This window comes from Coregonus lavaretus, assembly GCF_964263955.1.
Source record: "Coregonus lavaretus genome assembly, contig: HAP1_SCAFFOLD_961, whole genome shotgun sequence".
Classification (NCBI taxonomy): Eukaryota; Metazoa; Chordata; class Actinopteri; order Salmoniformes; family Salmonidae; genus Coregonus; species Coregonus lavaretus.
The window spans coordinates 60,429-76,169 of NW_028159574.1; the positions used below are offsets into that span (position 1 = coordinate 60,429).

General features: G+C 43.8%; 2 protein-coding genes across 2 annotated transcripts; both read left to right on the forward strand.

Moving 5' to 3' along the window:
• Positions 1–4,333: 4,333 nt before the first annotated feature.
• On the forward strand, positions 4,334–5,962 carry LOC311122712 (B9 domain-containing protein 2). The gene is made up of 4 exons (XM_084197041.1): positions 4,334–4,388; positions 4,664–4,777; positions 4,890–5,015; positions 5,316–5,962. The coding sequence occupies exons 2-4, from the start codon at positions 4,690–4,692 to the stop codon at positions 5,627–5,629; spliced, it is 528 nt and encodes a 175-aa protein (XP_084053167.1). The 5' UTR covers positions 4,334–4,388; positions 4,664–4,689; the 3' UTR covers positions 5,630–5,962.
• Positions 5,963–6,453: 491 nt separating this feature from the next.
• Positions 6,454–14,516, forward strand: LOC311122708 (transforming growth factor beta-1 proprotein). Its single transcript, XM_084197038.1, has 7 exons — positions 6,454–7,971; positions 9,293–9,562; positions 12,008–12,085; positions 12,200–12,350; positions 12,606–12,756; positions 12,934–13,044; positions 13,192–14,516. The coding sequence occupies exons 1-7, from the start codon at positions 7,632–7,634 to the stop codon at positions 13,237–13,239; spliced, it is 1,149 nt and encodes a 382-aa protein (XP_084053164.1). The 5' UTR covers positions 6,454–7,631; the 3' UTR covers positions 13,240–14,516.
• Positions 14,517–15,741: the final 1,225 nt, after the last annotated feature.

Genomic DNA, 15,741 nt, shown 5'->3' on the forward strand with positions numbered 1-15,741 from the left:
CACTGTTTATTCTAGTTCAAGTGCACGCTATAGGCAGTATTATCTGCTTGGTCCAGCCCCCCTCTTGATCCTCCAACCATGTGACTTGTTTTAATCCTAAAGGATGAGAGAATAGCAAGCAGAGAGTGGACAAACCACTGGCACACTGCTTCCATCATCATCATCATCATCACCATCGTGACAAAGTTAGTTTAACCTTTTACTGCAGTGGGCTAAATCAGGGTCACATGGAGTGTTTCTTGGTAGTCTTAAACAAATCTACTTTGAAACAAAAGTATACACCTCACACACATGGTTAATCCTGTCAACGTGCTTTGGGTGTTAAGTATTTCTGTTCTGAAAGACGTATGTAGTCCTTGTTTGTTCCGCTCTCTCACCATCCATCATGCACTCTTCCTTCTTCCTATCCCCTACCAACCACCACTTCTCACTTCCAGGTGGCTTTATGTTCAAACAATGGAAGGAGAGGTACCTCATATTGACAGCTGACGGCTGTGTGTTGGTGAGTCGCGATGCAGTGTCCCCTCCTGACCAGATGGTGGCATTGCAGGGGGGCTGTGAGGCCATCGTGGAGGGCAGGGAGATCCTGGACCTGCCCAAGCTGCCCACTGGAGGACGCAGGGACTGCTGCTTTGCTCTGATCCTGCCTCAGGAGAAGTTCCTGCTGCTACTGGCTGACAACGCAGAGGACTGCAGGTTGGTTGACAGAGCAATGTGAGATAGAGGCTGGGGAGGGATGGGGATTACTGGAGTTGGCAGCATTATGCAGTGTCAGAGCTTTACTTTCTTTAATCTCATGTTGATGAATCTATGTTCTGTGTACTACTGAAGTAATAATATGTCATATTCTCTCTTCAGTCAATGGGTCAACATGCTGAGGAAAGTGCGAGAGGTGAGCCTATGCCTCCTTAATTTGAATCTTAACTCACCCTCCTCATTTGAACAAACTGGGAGAGTTGTCAGTGATGTGACTGTGAGCGATAGCATTGCAAGATGTAGGGTACTCTTCCTCAAAGGTTTGATATCACAGCTATACACTTTTCTCCTCTACAGAGTGTATCGTCACCAATGTCCTCCTGTAGACGCCATAATGCTTCGACCCGATGTATCACTGACAGAGACCCGCTTCCAGACCCCATCTCTGACAAAGATCCCCCAACTCCACCGCTCAGTGATATGGAGGTCTTCTCTCCTGGGCCAAGATACCCTAGGCCAAGATCTCCTGAGCCAAGATCTTCTGGGCCAAGATCTCCTGGGCCAACATCACCTGGGCCAAGATCTCCTGGGCCAAGATCTCCTGGGTCAATCTCTGCTGGGCCAAATTCTCCTGGGCCAACCACAGGCAGCACCCCACAAAAGGAAAAAGGTGAGAAATACAGGATTTACGGCATTACTATACAAACTTGTTTATGCAATTTTGTCTGTGAATTAATTTACCCACTGTCTACGTGACTGTTTAAAGTTTTTTGGGGGATGAGTCTGTAGGGAAAAAAAGCCAGCAGTCCAGTGGCGTAGAGTAGACAGCAATTAAGGATTGTCATGACATTCTCTCTACCTCCCACCACAGGCCAGAAATCTCCCCACATGAAGAGAGACAAAGGGACTAGTCGTTCAGTGGGCTGTCTGCGCCATGGCACCAGCCATGATGCCCAGGCAGTGAGGGCTGTGTATCTGCTGATGGGAGGGGCCGCTGCTTCCTCTGCCATGGGTTACCTGGGTGCATGCTCTCCTGCTAATCCTGACGTAAGGCCTCCTGACCTGCCGCCCACCACAGACTTCTCTAACCTGGGCTCAGCAGGGGCGTACCACTCCTGCAATCAGACTGTTGTTGACTCTCCTCACTTTCACAGCTTTGACTTTGAGGGGGCAGACTCTGACTTTGATGCCTTTGACTGTGGGGGATTTTCATTCTAGGGGGGAAATTATGATTTATCTACCATAAAGACTTTCAATCCTCCTGTCCATCCTTAATGAAAATACAAGGGCAATAATGGCCTCTTATTGTTGCCACCTTTTGTAAGTGATATGGACTGATGCAAAACATTGCTATATTATCTTATCTTTGATATCATTTATTTGGTTTCAACCTGTCTGCTGTCATTCTCTGGCTATGGAGAGAGCGTGAATTTCTTGATACTGTTTTTAATTATGTAATGTAATGTAAGCATACCTAGTCTTTATAACTATTTGCCCCACACCTATCTCCTTAACTTTTGCTCTGCCATGTGTTAGCTAAGTTCATTGTTTTTTTTGTTTCCTTATTTATAAGTTGCTTAATTAAATGCCATAGGAAATGTTTGGTGTTTTCTTGTCTCTTTCATTCCCATAGCGAGCAATATGCATCCTTGTGTAGCCTAGCACACAATAATGCATCATCACATTAGGGGAGAGTGGGGTAAGTTGAGCAATGTTTTACATTCAGCGTCACTCCTTCAAGGGAAATAAAGTATTCTTTCTAACAAAGATATCTACATATATTTCAGAATGTTGTATCCCTGGAAATAATCACAATTCATGTAAACATTACAGTTTCGAAAACATAGCTTGTCCAAAAAAAGTGGTCACTTGGCACAAGTCAAGCCGCCTACACATTTATGTACTGAATGAAATATTACCACTACCTTTTTAAAACCATGTCTATCTTTATTTGACAAACACAATTCAACACAATAACAATCACTTTTTTGTATTTTAATCTTTTTGGGCGACCCGACCAAATTCACATATAAATGTGAATTATAGATCTTATCATCCTACTTGAAAGCAAGTCTTAGAAGTGGTAGATCTGTTCTATCTGTGCTATTTCTATGCTTCCTGTTCTTAAGTTTTGTTTTTGCTCTTTTCATTTCGGTTTTGTACACCAGCTTCAAACAGCTGAAACAACAATATTTTTGGTTATGGAAAATATATTTCACTGTGGTTTAGATGGTACAATGATTCTCTACACTATACTATGTTATTTTGTCAAATAAACTGAAATTAGGCGAACTATTAGAGTTTTAGCAACCAGGAAATGGTGGAGCGATTTTTGGATAGTGCAACTTTAAGCATATTTTAATACAGGCTTAACGCCTAACAAAAACGTTGTACTTTTTTAAAACACTTTGCATTACGCCTGGAAACAAACACTTCAATTTGCTCAACTTGCCATTGGCTCAACCATTGGCTCAACTTACCCCATGGCCATTGGCTAAACTTATCCAAGGCAAACATTTTGACTATATTAGCCCACACAGCTACAACGATGCACTTTCATGCTAGGCAGTGACGTAAAATACTTCCGTAAAAATACTTTAAAGTACTACTTAAGTAGTTTTTTGGGGTATCTGTACTTTACTATTTATATTTTTGACTACTTTTACTTTTACATTTACTGAATGCTTAGCAGGACATTAAAATTGTCAATTTCACACACTTATCAAGAGAACTTCCCTGGTCATCCCTACGGCCTCTGATCTGGCGGACTCACTAAACACAAATGCTTCGCTTGTAAATTATGTCTGAGTGTTGCAGTGTGCCCCTGGTGCTGTCTGGTTTGCTTAATATAAGGAATTTGAAATGATTTATACTTTTACTTTTGATACTTAAGTATATTTTAACAATTACATTTACTTTTGATACTTAAGTATATTTAAATACCAAATTCTTTTAAACTTTTACTCAAGTAGTATTTTACTGGGTGACTTTCACTTTTACTAATTTTCTATTAAGATATACATACTTTTACTCAAGTATAACAATTGGCAACTTTTTCCACCACTGATGCTAGGTTTAGGACCTCATATTGAAGCTTATAGAGACCCCAACTGATGTATAGAACAATCCTAAAATTATCTATTTTGGTTTAGATACAAGCATCATGAAACCTCTAACACAATACATTCATTTGACTTGGTGAAAATCTGTTTTTTGAACATAACTTGCGTACCACTTTTTCCACGTGGTTTCTTCCTTCACAGACTTCATGAAATGATGACCTCATCCTAAATATTTGGTCAAATTATTAATTTTGTGCATGGTTTCCTAGAAACAAGGGTGGCTCAACTTAGACCATTTGGCTCAACTGACACCACTCTCCCCTACATTACATACCATTTATTGATAGAAATGTACACAGCCAGCTATACTATTGTGCAGTGTCTGTGTAAGAAAACACTTCCATTGCATTAAGCTAGTGGACAATTAATTTCCCTAGTTTCCTACAAGGTCATCCAGGCATCCATACTGACTGTCGAAAGAAGGGAACAGAGCAGTTAAATCCTCTATCTGTGGTTTTTGAATGCGCGCTTTGCCTGCTTTCATCGTCAGCTTCCGTAGATTCCTGTTTGGTTTCCAAGGAAATGAGGATCATGGTGGCTTCGATATTTTTATCTGAGTGAATCCTTGGGGTATGTTTTTGACATTATTATTGTTTTTCACTGGCAATGTTTTATATAAATTGTTAAAACGTTATCTAATCAAATGTGCTAGCTTGCTAGCTAACCAACAACCATTTTGCATGCCAGCTATGTTGACGAATATATATTTTGACCGTACGAGGCTAGCTAACGTTAGCCAGCTAGCTATAACGTTACTGTTAGTTAACTAACGTTAATCCCAGCTAGCTAGCGACTGTAAACAGAGATGTTCATCAATTCAACTTTATTATGGTCTCTACCTACAGGCAAAGGAGCTGCACAGATACCGGTAATGGCAGAGCTGCACATTATCGGTCAGATCGTCGGGGCTAGCGGCTTCCCTCATAGCAGTCTCTTCTGCAAGTGGGGAATTCATACAGGTGTCTTTCGTTATAATCAGATTATTTTAATGAGTATGATGTGTACTTGACCGTATCCGTTATGGTTGTGATTCTCAGTTTCCAACAACACTTCTCTCTCTCGTTATGTAAGGAGGTGCATGGAGACTTCTCTCTGGCCTGAAGGAGGGGCAGACCCAGGTGGATTTGCCTCAGACGGGGGATATGGCATACTGGAGTCATCCCATTGATCTGCACTACACCACTAAAGGACTGCAAGGTAACAATTCAAAGTAACAGTTAATCACAGATCTAAATCGAAAGCTAGCTGTGGTCCTCTGTAGCTCAGCTGGTAGAGCACGGAGCTTGTAACGCTAAGGTAGTGGGTTTGATCCCCGGGACCACCCATACACAAAAAAAAAAAAATGTATGCACGCATGACTGTAAGTCGCTTTGGATAAAAGCGTCTGCTAAATGGCATATTATTATTATATTACATATTATACATAGTTACATCTACCAAGCCTAGTTTTCAGGGTAATACCAGGGTAAGACTTGTTTGTCTTTTATTCCCCTTCAGGTTGGCCCAAGCTTCACCTGCAGGTTTGGCACCAGGATTCATTTGGGCGTTGTCATCTGTATGGTTATGGATATTGCCATGTGCCCTCCAGCCCAGGGCACCACCATGTACGCTGTGTGACCTGGAGACCACTGGGATCCTGGCAGGAGCAGCTGGCTCAAACCTTCGTGGGTGGAGGTCCCCAACTGCGCTCCCCAGACCTTGTATACAGTGGGGCGGACAGATATAGGCTGCACACAGTTGCTATGGGCACTGTGGAGCTGGAGCTAGGCATCATAATGCGACACTTTGACAGATATGGTGTAGAGAGCTGAAATGTAGAGATGGGACAGCGAAGGGTGAATGGAGGGAAGCCTGAATGGAGCACTGTATTGTTAGTGGGTGGGGGCGGTGTGGATTTCGACCATATCTACACCGGGGTACATAAAAGAAGGCTGGGCAGGTCAGATGAGATATTTTGCCTTGTGAGATGCGTTGATGTGGCATACATGCTGAGAAGAACCCAACATGCAAATGTAGGTATTTCCCCTCTTTCTCCACAAGGGGGGGGTGGAAAGTGAGCCTTTCAACACCATCTGCCTTCCCAATTGTCAATATTTTTAGAACATTTAATATAATCAAAGTTGTATTTTAAACAATGCAAAACAGATTTTATACTGCACTTCATTTCAGTTTGATATTTTTCTATGAATTCCTTTGTGTTTTTATATAGTAGAATTATGTAAATAAATCATTACAATGTACCAAACCTGATGCCTTTGTTCTTTAACCTAACATACATCCTTTTGCTGTACAAATATTAACTCAAAGTTAGGCTTGCAAGTGCCATCTACTGATAGGCACAATTAATTCACTCATCAACATTTTCTGTAATAATATGTAGTACTTATTATCAATGTTTGACAGTAGGTGGTAAACAGAGGTGAGACAATATATATTAACTAGAAATATATTGTAGCCATGTCAGTCTATTTGGATGATACTCAATTTTTAGCACTTGCAGGTGGATTGAATTTAGCAAGTCAACCAGTTAAGTTCTTCCATGTTTCTTGCCTTCCTTGAAATGGCAGATGTTTCACAATGCTGCTCACTTCCTTGATTTAGAGCTTCATACTGTTCGTGCAAGAGGACAGGAACTAGACAGAAAAGCAACAGGAACTGGAGTGAAAAGATCAGTGGCTGATGATGTCTGCTAAAACTAACAACACTATGAACGTCTGAACAGTAGGGTCTAATACGGTAAATGGTTTTGTACGGTGTGTTGTTTTTTCTTATTTCTTTGTTTTAGTCTGAAACGTTTGAACTGACTGGATCTAGTAAAGAGAAAGAGAAGGAGGCAGGCCTGAGCTGTAACTATGTGGGTGAGTTAGATGACGCTGTTAAGATGTCTACTCTGCTCTTTCATTTTTTTGTGGTGGACCTCTGTCTTGAGTGTTCTCTCAAGTTTAGCATGGGAAAGTGCGTCTAGTGAATGACACAGCATCGGTCTTGGAGAATTTCAAATGGTTAAGGAATTGAAGTTAGGAAGTCGTTTTTGATAAAATTTCTTGTGCTTTATGCAATACAGTATGTTGTGTGCTTGTATTTATGTAGAACTGGTTTAGACATTTACATTTGTCAATATTGTGCTTATATACAGTAATGATATGGCCCTTTGCTTTGGCTTAGTCTGAAGCAGTTTATCTGGCGAAGGAAGTGAGTCAGCTGAATAAAACTTGTTCAATAACGTTGTAGGAAGAGACTGTCACATTTGCCAAAAAATATGAGTTATAACTGATTTTAACATAAATTAAAGTTCATAGAGAGTTGGGAAGACAGTTGAGACAACTTGACAATTTTCATTGAGATTTCCCTCTATAGTTCTTGATGTTACTTTCCAAATCTCAGTTTACACAGGGTTTCCTAAGAGCTTGTTTGTTATTTTAAATTGGGTCCCAGGAAGTAATGTGGTGATGTGCTGTAGTTCATTCATTAATGAATTGAGACTGCCTCTAGGGAGCACTGTGAGAGTCTGTGAGGCACCATGCCAGCGAGACAGTGACTCAGTCTAGGCTGAGCTCTTTTGGTGGTGAACTCTATGCGGTGCTAGTCCGTGATCTGACCTCGGCTCCAGAGCTTGCACCAGTCTCAGAGGAGCTCAACTTGAGATCCAGAAGCCTCCTGGGTTTCAGTGAGGATTGTGACAACAGCAGGAGAAGTGCATTGAAATCAGCTCATGCAACAGGCCTCGGTGAGCTCAAACAGGACGGTAAATCCACATAATAGTCAACTTTGAAAGCCTGCTGACATAGACATTATTCCTCTTTAAAGTCTGCAATGAGGGCAGTGTGTTTGATGCTGACTGCCTTATTGATGCTGGAATATGTGTGCCGGAGTGACACCATGTCCACCTGTAAGTCTCTGGACTTGGAGCTGGTGAAGAGGAAACGTATTGAGGCCATCCGTGGACAGATACTGAGCAAGCTGCGGCTGCCCAAGGAGCCAGAGATTGACCAGGAGGGAGACAATGAGGAGGTCCCAGCTTCCCTGATGTCCATCTACAACAGCACGGTGGAGCTGAGTGAGGAACAGGTGCACACGTACATACCACCCACTCCAGATGCAGAGGAGGAGGCATACTTTGCAAAGGAGGTCCACAAGTTCAACATGAAACAAAGTGAGTAGATATATCCATGCATGCTGTCTACGTGCATACACATCCTGCTGCGTACACAGGCTCTGGCTTGTCAAGTTAAAGTGGATGCTTCTCTAGCCTCACTTCAGTCAAGTATAGGTGTGTTAAATGGTTGATGTGTGTAGGGGGATATTCAAAGGTTGATTAAGATATAAAGCCCAGCTAACCACAGGCCTTCACCATGGTAATTGTATAGCAATGCAAAAAAAGTAGGGATTATATATATTTTGCTTGTTTCATAATCTTTCATCATCACACCCATATTTGGAGTGAAATAACATTAGACCATATTGTCACTTACAATGTGGAGGGTAAGACAGATGGATGGGGCCAGAGGTTTCCTCTGACTGATTACTGGGTGCTTATTCTGGTTATCTGAATAGCTGGCAGGAAGGAACACTTGATTTAGTACGTGCTGTTAAATGACACAGATTCTGCCCTCGAAAAGAAAATGTCTGCTATCTCTGTATACCATGAAGCATCTGTCAAACTTTTCACAACCCTGGATTGAGTGATGCAGGATGATGCAGAGAGGGTTGGCAGACATGCAAATTATTATTAAGGCTAATTCAACCTTGTTGCATGTCGTGAATAAGATGCATTTGAAATGTTGCTGTAGTTTACGACTGGCAAATGTAGAAACTGCAGTTGGTGGACCTTTTTTAGAATGTACATTTATATAATTATGTCCTTTAGATAAGGTTGTTGACTGAAAATGGGTGTTTCTTCCATTGGTTTACTGAACTGACTGCAATGGCCCTGTCTACTGTGTGTAAAACCACGGCCTGCCTCAACCTTTTACCTCTCCCTACCAGATGTTCCTTCCCTTTGCTGGGTCCTTCCCCTTTTCTGTCTAAAAGACAGTATACATCTCGACAGTGTAAACTTGTTGTCCAGGCAGTAACTCTGAGCAGGTTAGGTTTGCCACAGAAGCTCTCAGGACCGTGCCCTCTGATTAGATCCTTTTTGATGCCGTTGGTTTATTGTAATACAGCATGGTATGATCTGGCTTTGAGAGCAGAGCCTCACTTCCTCAGCGGCCCTGTCAATGTGTAATTATTGTTACAGACTCACAGGGGTAATTTTGGCTCCGGCGGATAGCATTTGAGGCCAAACCTGAAACTGCATTCGCCTCTCCCTGAGAGTGTCTTTATATAACATAATCTATCCACAATAGTTTTATTACTGGTACTATGGTAAAATGAAATGATTTCTCTTTCTTTCTCTATACCCCACTCTCTTGCACTGACAGGTCCAGTAGTAGAAAGTACTAAACATCATATTGACTCTCCTTCTTTCCAAGGTGGGAACACCAGTAAGCACCAGATGCTCTTCAACATGTCTGAGATGCGGTCAGTATTGGGGACTGATCGACTGCTCTGTCAAGCTGAGCTCCGTCTCCTCATCAAGAACCGTGGCATGTTCGAAGGCAGCGAGCAGAGGCTGGAACTCTACAGAGGAGTTGGAGATAAGGCACGTTACCTGAAGTCCCATTTTGTCTCCAAGGAATGGGCCAATCGCTGGTTGTCCTTTGATGTAACACAGACTCTGAGGGAGTGGCTGCAAGAGGCTGGTAAGTAAAAATTTCCTTTAGGGTTGTAGATATAATTACATAACACAAACAGTATGTTGCAACACAGACAATCATATCCTGTTACACATCTGTGTCTGATTGAAGTGCCACTACAAAGAAGGCCCATGACAAAGCATGTGAATGTCACGATCGTTGAGAGACGGGTCAGACCAAGGTGCAGCGTGAAAAGCGTACATGTTTATTTAACTCAATAAACATAAACAAAACAAGAAACAACATAACGTGAAGTCCTCAGGCTATAAACATACAAGCCTACCACGGAACATAAACAAGAAACATAGAAACAACACATCTAGATCCTAAACATAGAAATTCTAACATAGATCCTCACGCCCTGACCAAACCAACTAAAGACAACCAGCCTCTCAAGGCCAGGGCGTGACAGTACCCCCCCCCCCCAAAGGTGCGTACTCCGGCCGCACCCACCTGACTCATTAGGGTAGGGTCCGGGTGGGCATTCCGCCTCGGAGGCGGATCCGGCTCCGGGCGTGACGACCTCTCCCTCTCTGCCTCCCCGTTGCGCCCCTGGTCTGGTCTGGACCTCGGCGCGATGCTTCCCCTCTCCTTCCTCCCACGATGCACCAAGCCCTGTCTGGACCCTGGTGTGGGAGGCCCCGAACCTGGAGAGGGGCTGACGTCTGGGCCTGGATCGGCAATCCTCCCGCGATGCACCAAGCCCTGTCTGGACCCTGGTGTGGGAGGCCCCGACCCTGGAGAGGGGCTGACATCTGGGCCTGGAGAGGAGCCGCTGACCGGAGCTGGACTGGACCCCGGTGGAGCGGACTGCTCTGGCTCCGGAGTGGAGCCGCTGACCGGAGCTGGACTGGGCACCGGTGGAGCAGACTGCTCTGGTACCGGAGTGGAGCCGCTGACCGGAGCTGGACTAGACACCGATGGAGCGGACTGCTCTGGCTCCGGAGTGGAACCGCTGACCGGAGCTGGACTGGGCACCGGTGGAGCGGACTGCTCTGGCTCCGGAGTGGATCCGCTGACCGGAGCTGGACTAGGCACCGGTGGAGCGGACTCCTCTGACTCCGGAGTGGATCCGCTGACCGGAGCTGGACCAGGCACCGGTGGAACGGGCACGGGCCGTGCCGGACTGGGAACACGCACCACTGGCTTGGTGCGAGGAGCAGGCACGGGCCGGGCCGGACTGGGAACACGCACCACTGGTCTGGTGCGAGGAGCAGGAACGGGCCGGGCCGGACTGGCGACACGCACCACTGGTTTGGTGCAAGGAGCAGGGACGGGCCGTACTAGACTGGGAACACGCACCACTGGCTTGGTGCGGGGAGCAGGTACAGGGTGCGTACCGGGCTGGCGACAAGCACCACTGGTTTGGTGCGAGGAGCAGGGACGGGCCGTACTGGACTGGGAACACGCACCACTGGCTTGGTGCGGGGAGCAGGTACAGGGTGCGTACCGGGCTGGCGACACGCACCACTGGTTTGGTGCGAGGAGCAGGGACGGCCCATACTGGACTGGGAACACGCACCACTGGCTTGGTGCGGGGAGCAGGTACGGGGCGTACTGGGCTGGCGACACGCACCACTGGTTTGGTGCGGGGAGCAGGTACGTGCCGTACCGGACTGAATACACGCACCACTGGTTTGGTGCGGGGAGCAGGCACGGGCCGTACCGGACTGGGAACACGCACCACTGGCTTGGTGCGAGGAGCAGGCACGAGGCGTACCGGACTGGGAACCGGCGCTGGAGGTCTACGACTGTACCAGTCCTTTACTCTCCGCGCCCAGTCCTCCTCCAGTGAGGACTCCTCCTTGAGCCCCCACAAGTGCAGTGGTCGGGGCTCTTCTCTATCGATCCCCGACCACCCTTTTAGCCCCCCAAAAAATATTTTTTGTGGCTGTCTCTCGTGCTTCCTCCTCAGCCGGCGCCTTCTGTGTTCCTCTCCTGCCTGGGCCTCCTCCTTCGCCCAGGGTCCTTTACCTGCCAAAATCTCCTCCCATGTCCAAAAACTCTTCCCCACCTGTGTCCAGGGTGTCTGCTGATCCTGGGCACGCTGCTTGGTCCATTTTTGGTGGGATCTTCTGTCACGATCGTTGAGAGACGGGTCAGACCAAGGTGCAGCGTGAAAAGCGTACATGTTTATTTAACTCAATAAACATAAACAAAACAAGAAACAACATAACGTGAAGTCCTCAGGCTATAAACATACAAGCCTACCACGGAACATAAACAAGAAACATAGAAACAACACATCTAGATCCTAAACATAGAAATTCTAACATAGATCCTCACGCCCTGACCAAACCAACTAAAGACAACCATCCTCTCAAGGCCAGGGCGTGACAGTGAAAGAACTGTCCAACAGACTTTTACACCTAAAACAGTATACCTATTCCTTCAGGTATAAAAAAATAGTTTCATACACCATTATATTAGCATTTTTGCAACACTTTACAGGAGAGGAGCAAGGATTTCAATTGAAGTTGCCTTGTGATTGTGGGAAACCAATGGAGGAATTCCTCTTCGGAATAGCAGGTATTTGCAGTTTACTCTATTCACTATATTGAAATCAACTCAAGCCATAAGTTTTCTGCCAAAACCTCCACTGTGAATCTCTTGACTGACAGGTGGCAATGTTTTATACGATAGGGATGGACAAGCTGAGGGGAGATACAGAAACACTCTCCATGAAAATGCCATCAAAGCCTCACATTTTACTGATGTCACTTCCTGTGGAACGCCACAGCCAGCTTAGCTCTCGGAAGAAACGACAAACCACTACTGAAGAGATCTGCTCAGAGTGAGACTATCCTTTATTCCACAGGCCCAAGATAACATTTATAATGATCAATTCATGTCTCTTAAATGTGTACTAACAAAGTTAATCTCTTTTAGCAGATAGATATATTGTACGCCTACTTAGAGATCCTGTTAACACCCTCTTAACGCCCTCATAACGCCCTGTTAGTGCCCTGTTAACTCCCTATTAACGCCCAGTTAACTCCCTGTTTGTAAGAAATAAGGTGTATAACTCACAGGTGTATGTACCCCCCAGCAAATCGGAGAGTTGCTGTGTGCGAAGGCTTTACATTGACTTCCGTAAGGACCTGGGCTGGAAGTGGATCCATGAACCCACTGGCTACTTTGCTAACTACTGCATGGGCCCCTGCACCTATATATGGAACACAGAAAACAAGTACTCCCAGGTAATGCTACCAGTCATGTTTCTATAGGCGTCCCTGTTGTTTACTGTCTTTAAAGGATCTATACAGTTGGGGTTTTCAGTAATCAGACACTGTATAGCCACGGGGGGAGATTGAGACAAGATACAGAACGAGATGGTCTGTTCAGTGAGATATCTAGTGTTGTTTACCCAACCACAGGTACTGGCTCTGTATAAGCACCACAATCCTGGAGCCTCTGCCAAACCCTGCTGTGTTCCACAGGTCTTAGAGCCCCTACCCATTATCTATTATGTGGGGAGACAACACAAGGTCAGTGAATACTGCATGGTTAGAAGTATCAAATCAAACTCTCAGAACATTGTCACTGAATTGAAATCATAGACAACACAGCTGCTGGGTTTTCATTATTCTTTACAATGTCTATCCATTGAATGTACTCTTTTTTTTCTCCCACAGGTGGAGCAGTTGTCCAATATGATTGTTAAGTCCTGCAAGTGTAGCTAGAATTACTGTACATATCCCTCCCCTTTCTTGTCCATCGTATTTCCTTGTACTCATGGAGATACAAAATGGGGGCAGATCCTTTTTGATGCCACTGGTTTAGTGTAAACTGCTTGTCCCTTGGAAATCAAGATGTAGTCAAGACATTAATTTACGAAGGGTACTAATATAATTTGATATGTTTGGGTGGTGTCTAGTCTGCATTTTTTATTTAGCTTTTCCCAGCAGAGAATTTGTTTATGTTTAGTGATTTGTTAATGTTTTCTTATTTTATTTTCAATATATGTAGTGGTTTATGGAGTAAAAAAAAAATGTTGTTTAGACTTGTCAATATCCTGGGTGTGTCAATAGTCTTATCTTACTGTCACTGAGTTGCAGTATTTGTGCTCCCTGGGAAGTATAGAGGGAAAAGGCTAAGATGGCATTAGTTTTGGTCTACTATTACTTAAAATACTGAATGTACAATAGCATTAACTTCCTCTAAATAGTTTTGTCATTCATCTCTTTTGAATAAATATATCTGCATCACACGACCTATCTCAAGAAATACTGTAAAAAAGTTAATAAAAAAAATAGTTAATTCTGTTTAAGCCTACTGGATCAAAAGTCCTTTAACAATAAATATGTCCAGAGTGCCATGACATTATACCATGACATTAGGGGGGTCTCTATATTTTTTGGACATCTGTTACAAAACACCTCACGCGCTTGTGCGTTCATTAGATTTTTTTTATAGTAGACGTAATTTAACCATATTGTTTTTTATTACCTATTAATTTGGAATGAACACAACCAGTCATGATGCTTTCATCTTATTGTCAAACAAATAACTTCAAAAAGTAGGCTACTTGCGCATGTTCCAGCATCCAAACAGCACACTGTGCACTCGCTCCATTTGATGAATGGAAAGAGACACCTGTTACAAAACATCAACAAGTGTAATTCCATTTTTAGTTGTGTGCTCCATATTTAGTTTAAGATAGGTTATAAGTAGGCCTTTTGTAAAATAATTCGCATTTGCCTATTGTTGTCATTTGTTGGGTACAGTAGGCACTAGTCTTTCTTGGCAACTGCTGCAATATAACCTGTTCAAAACTTTTGTGAAGGTTTACACCAGTTCACAAGTGTTTTTTTTAATTCTGTTGAGCCATTTTCTTTGGCCAAATTAAGTTCCAACTGTAATGTTGTGTTTGCCACGATATAATATCCTGCTCATATTTTACCTATAAATAATGGCTTGACTTACTTTTGATATTACCCTAATAAAGTTAAGAAACTTTTGTGATGGTTTGGTGTGGTGTGACTATTACCCTATTATACTGCAGGCCTGTGGTATGAAGGCAGTGAACACTGGCGCTCCAACTGACACGGACAGTTGAACCTGAGGTGAGGAAGCATGTTTTAGGCCTACCAGAGTTACTCCTACAATCTAACAATATAATGCTTATCTTTATAAAACATATTCTGATAGAAAAATTACGAATTAGTCTCCTTCTGTATGCCTATACAGTTGAAGTCTGAAGTTTACATACACTTAGGTTGGAGTCATTAAAACTCGTTTTTCAACCACTCCACAAATGTCTTGTTAACAAACTATAGTTTTGGCAAGTCGGTTAGGCCATCTACTTTGTGCATGACACAAGTAATTTTTCTAACAATTGTTTACAGACAGATTATTTCACTTATAATTCACTGTTTCACAATTCCAGTGGGTCAGAAGTTTATATACACTAAGTTGATTGTGCCTTTAAACAGCTTGGAAAATGGCAGAAAATTATGTAATGGCTTTAGAAGCTTCTGATAGGCTAATTGACATCATTTGAGTCAATTGGAGGTGTACCTGTGGATGTGTTTCAAGGCCTACCTTCAAACTCAGTGCCTCTGCTCGACATCATGGGAAAATCAAAAGAAATCAGCCAAGACCTCAGAACAAAAATTGTAGACCTCCACAAGTCTGGTTCATCCTTGGGAGCAATTTCCAAACGCCTGAAGGTACCACGTTCATCTGTACAAACAATAGTACACAAGTATAAACACCATGGGACCATGCAGCCGTCATACCGCTCAGGAAGGAGACGCATTCTGTCTCCTAGAGATGAACGTAGTTTGATGCGAAAAGTGCAAATCAATCCCAGAACAACAGCAAAGGACCTTGTGAAGATGCTGGAGGAAACAGGTACAAAAGTATCTATATCCTCAGTAAAACATGTCCTATATCGACATAACCTGAAAGGCCACTCAGCAAGGAAGAAGCCATTGCTCCAAAACCGCCATAAAAAAGCCAGACTACGGTTTGCAACTGCACATGGGGACAAAGATCGTACTTTTTGGAGAAATGTCCTCTTGTCTGATGAAACAAAAATAGGACTGTTTGGCCATAATGACCATCGTTATGTTTGGAGGAAAAAGGGGGTGCCTTGCAAGCCAAAGAACACCATCCCAACCGTGAAGCACGGGGGTGGCAGCATCATGCTGTGGGGGTGCTTTGCTGCAGGAGGGACTGGT

Coding starts and splice junctions, on each gene's coding strand:
- LOC311122712 (XM_084197041.1), top strand. CDS start 4,690: ATGGCAGAGCTGCACATTATCGGTCAGATCGTCGGGGCTAGCGGCTTC. Junction 4,778..4,889: donor CAAGTGGGGAATTCATACAG/GTGTCTTTCGTT, acceptor TCGTTATGTAAG/GAGGTGCATGGAGACTTCTC. Junction 5,016..5,315: donor CACCACTAAAGGACTGCAAG/GTAACAATTCAA, acceptor ATTCCCCTTCAG/GTTGGCCCAAGCTTCACCTG.
- LOC311122708 (XM_084197038.1), top strand. CDS start 7,632: ATGAGGGCAGTGTGTTTGATGCTGACTGCCTTATTGATGCTGGAATAT. Junction 7,972..9,292: donor CAAGTTCAACATGAAACAAA/GTGAGTAGATAT, acceptor CTTCTTTCCAAG/GTGGGAACACCAGTAAGCAC. Junction 12,351..12,605: donor ACTGAAGAGATCTGCTCAGA/GTGAGACTATCC, acceptor TGTACCCCCCAG/CAAATCGGAGAGTTGCTGTG.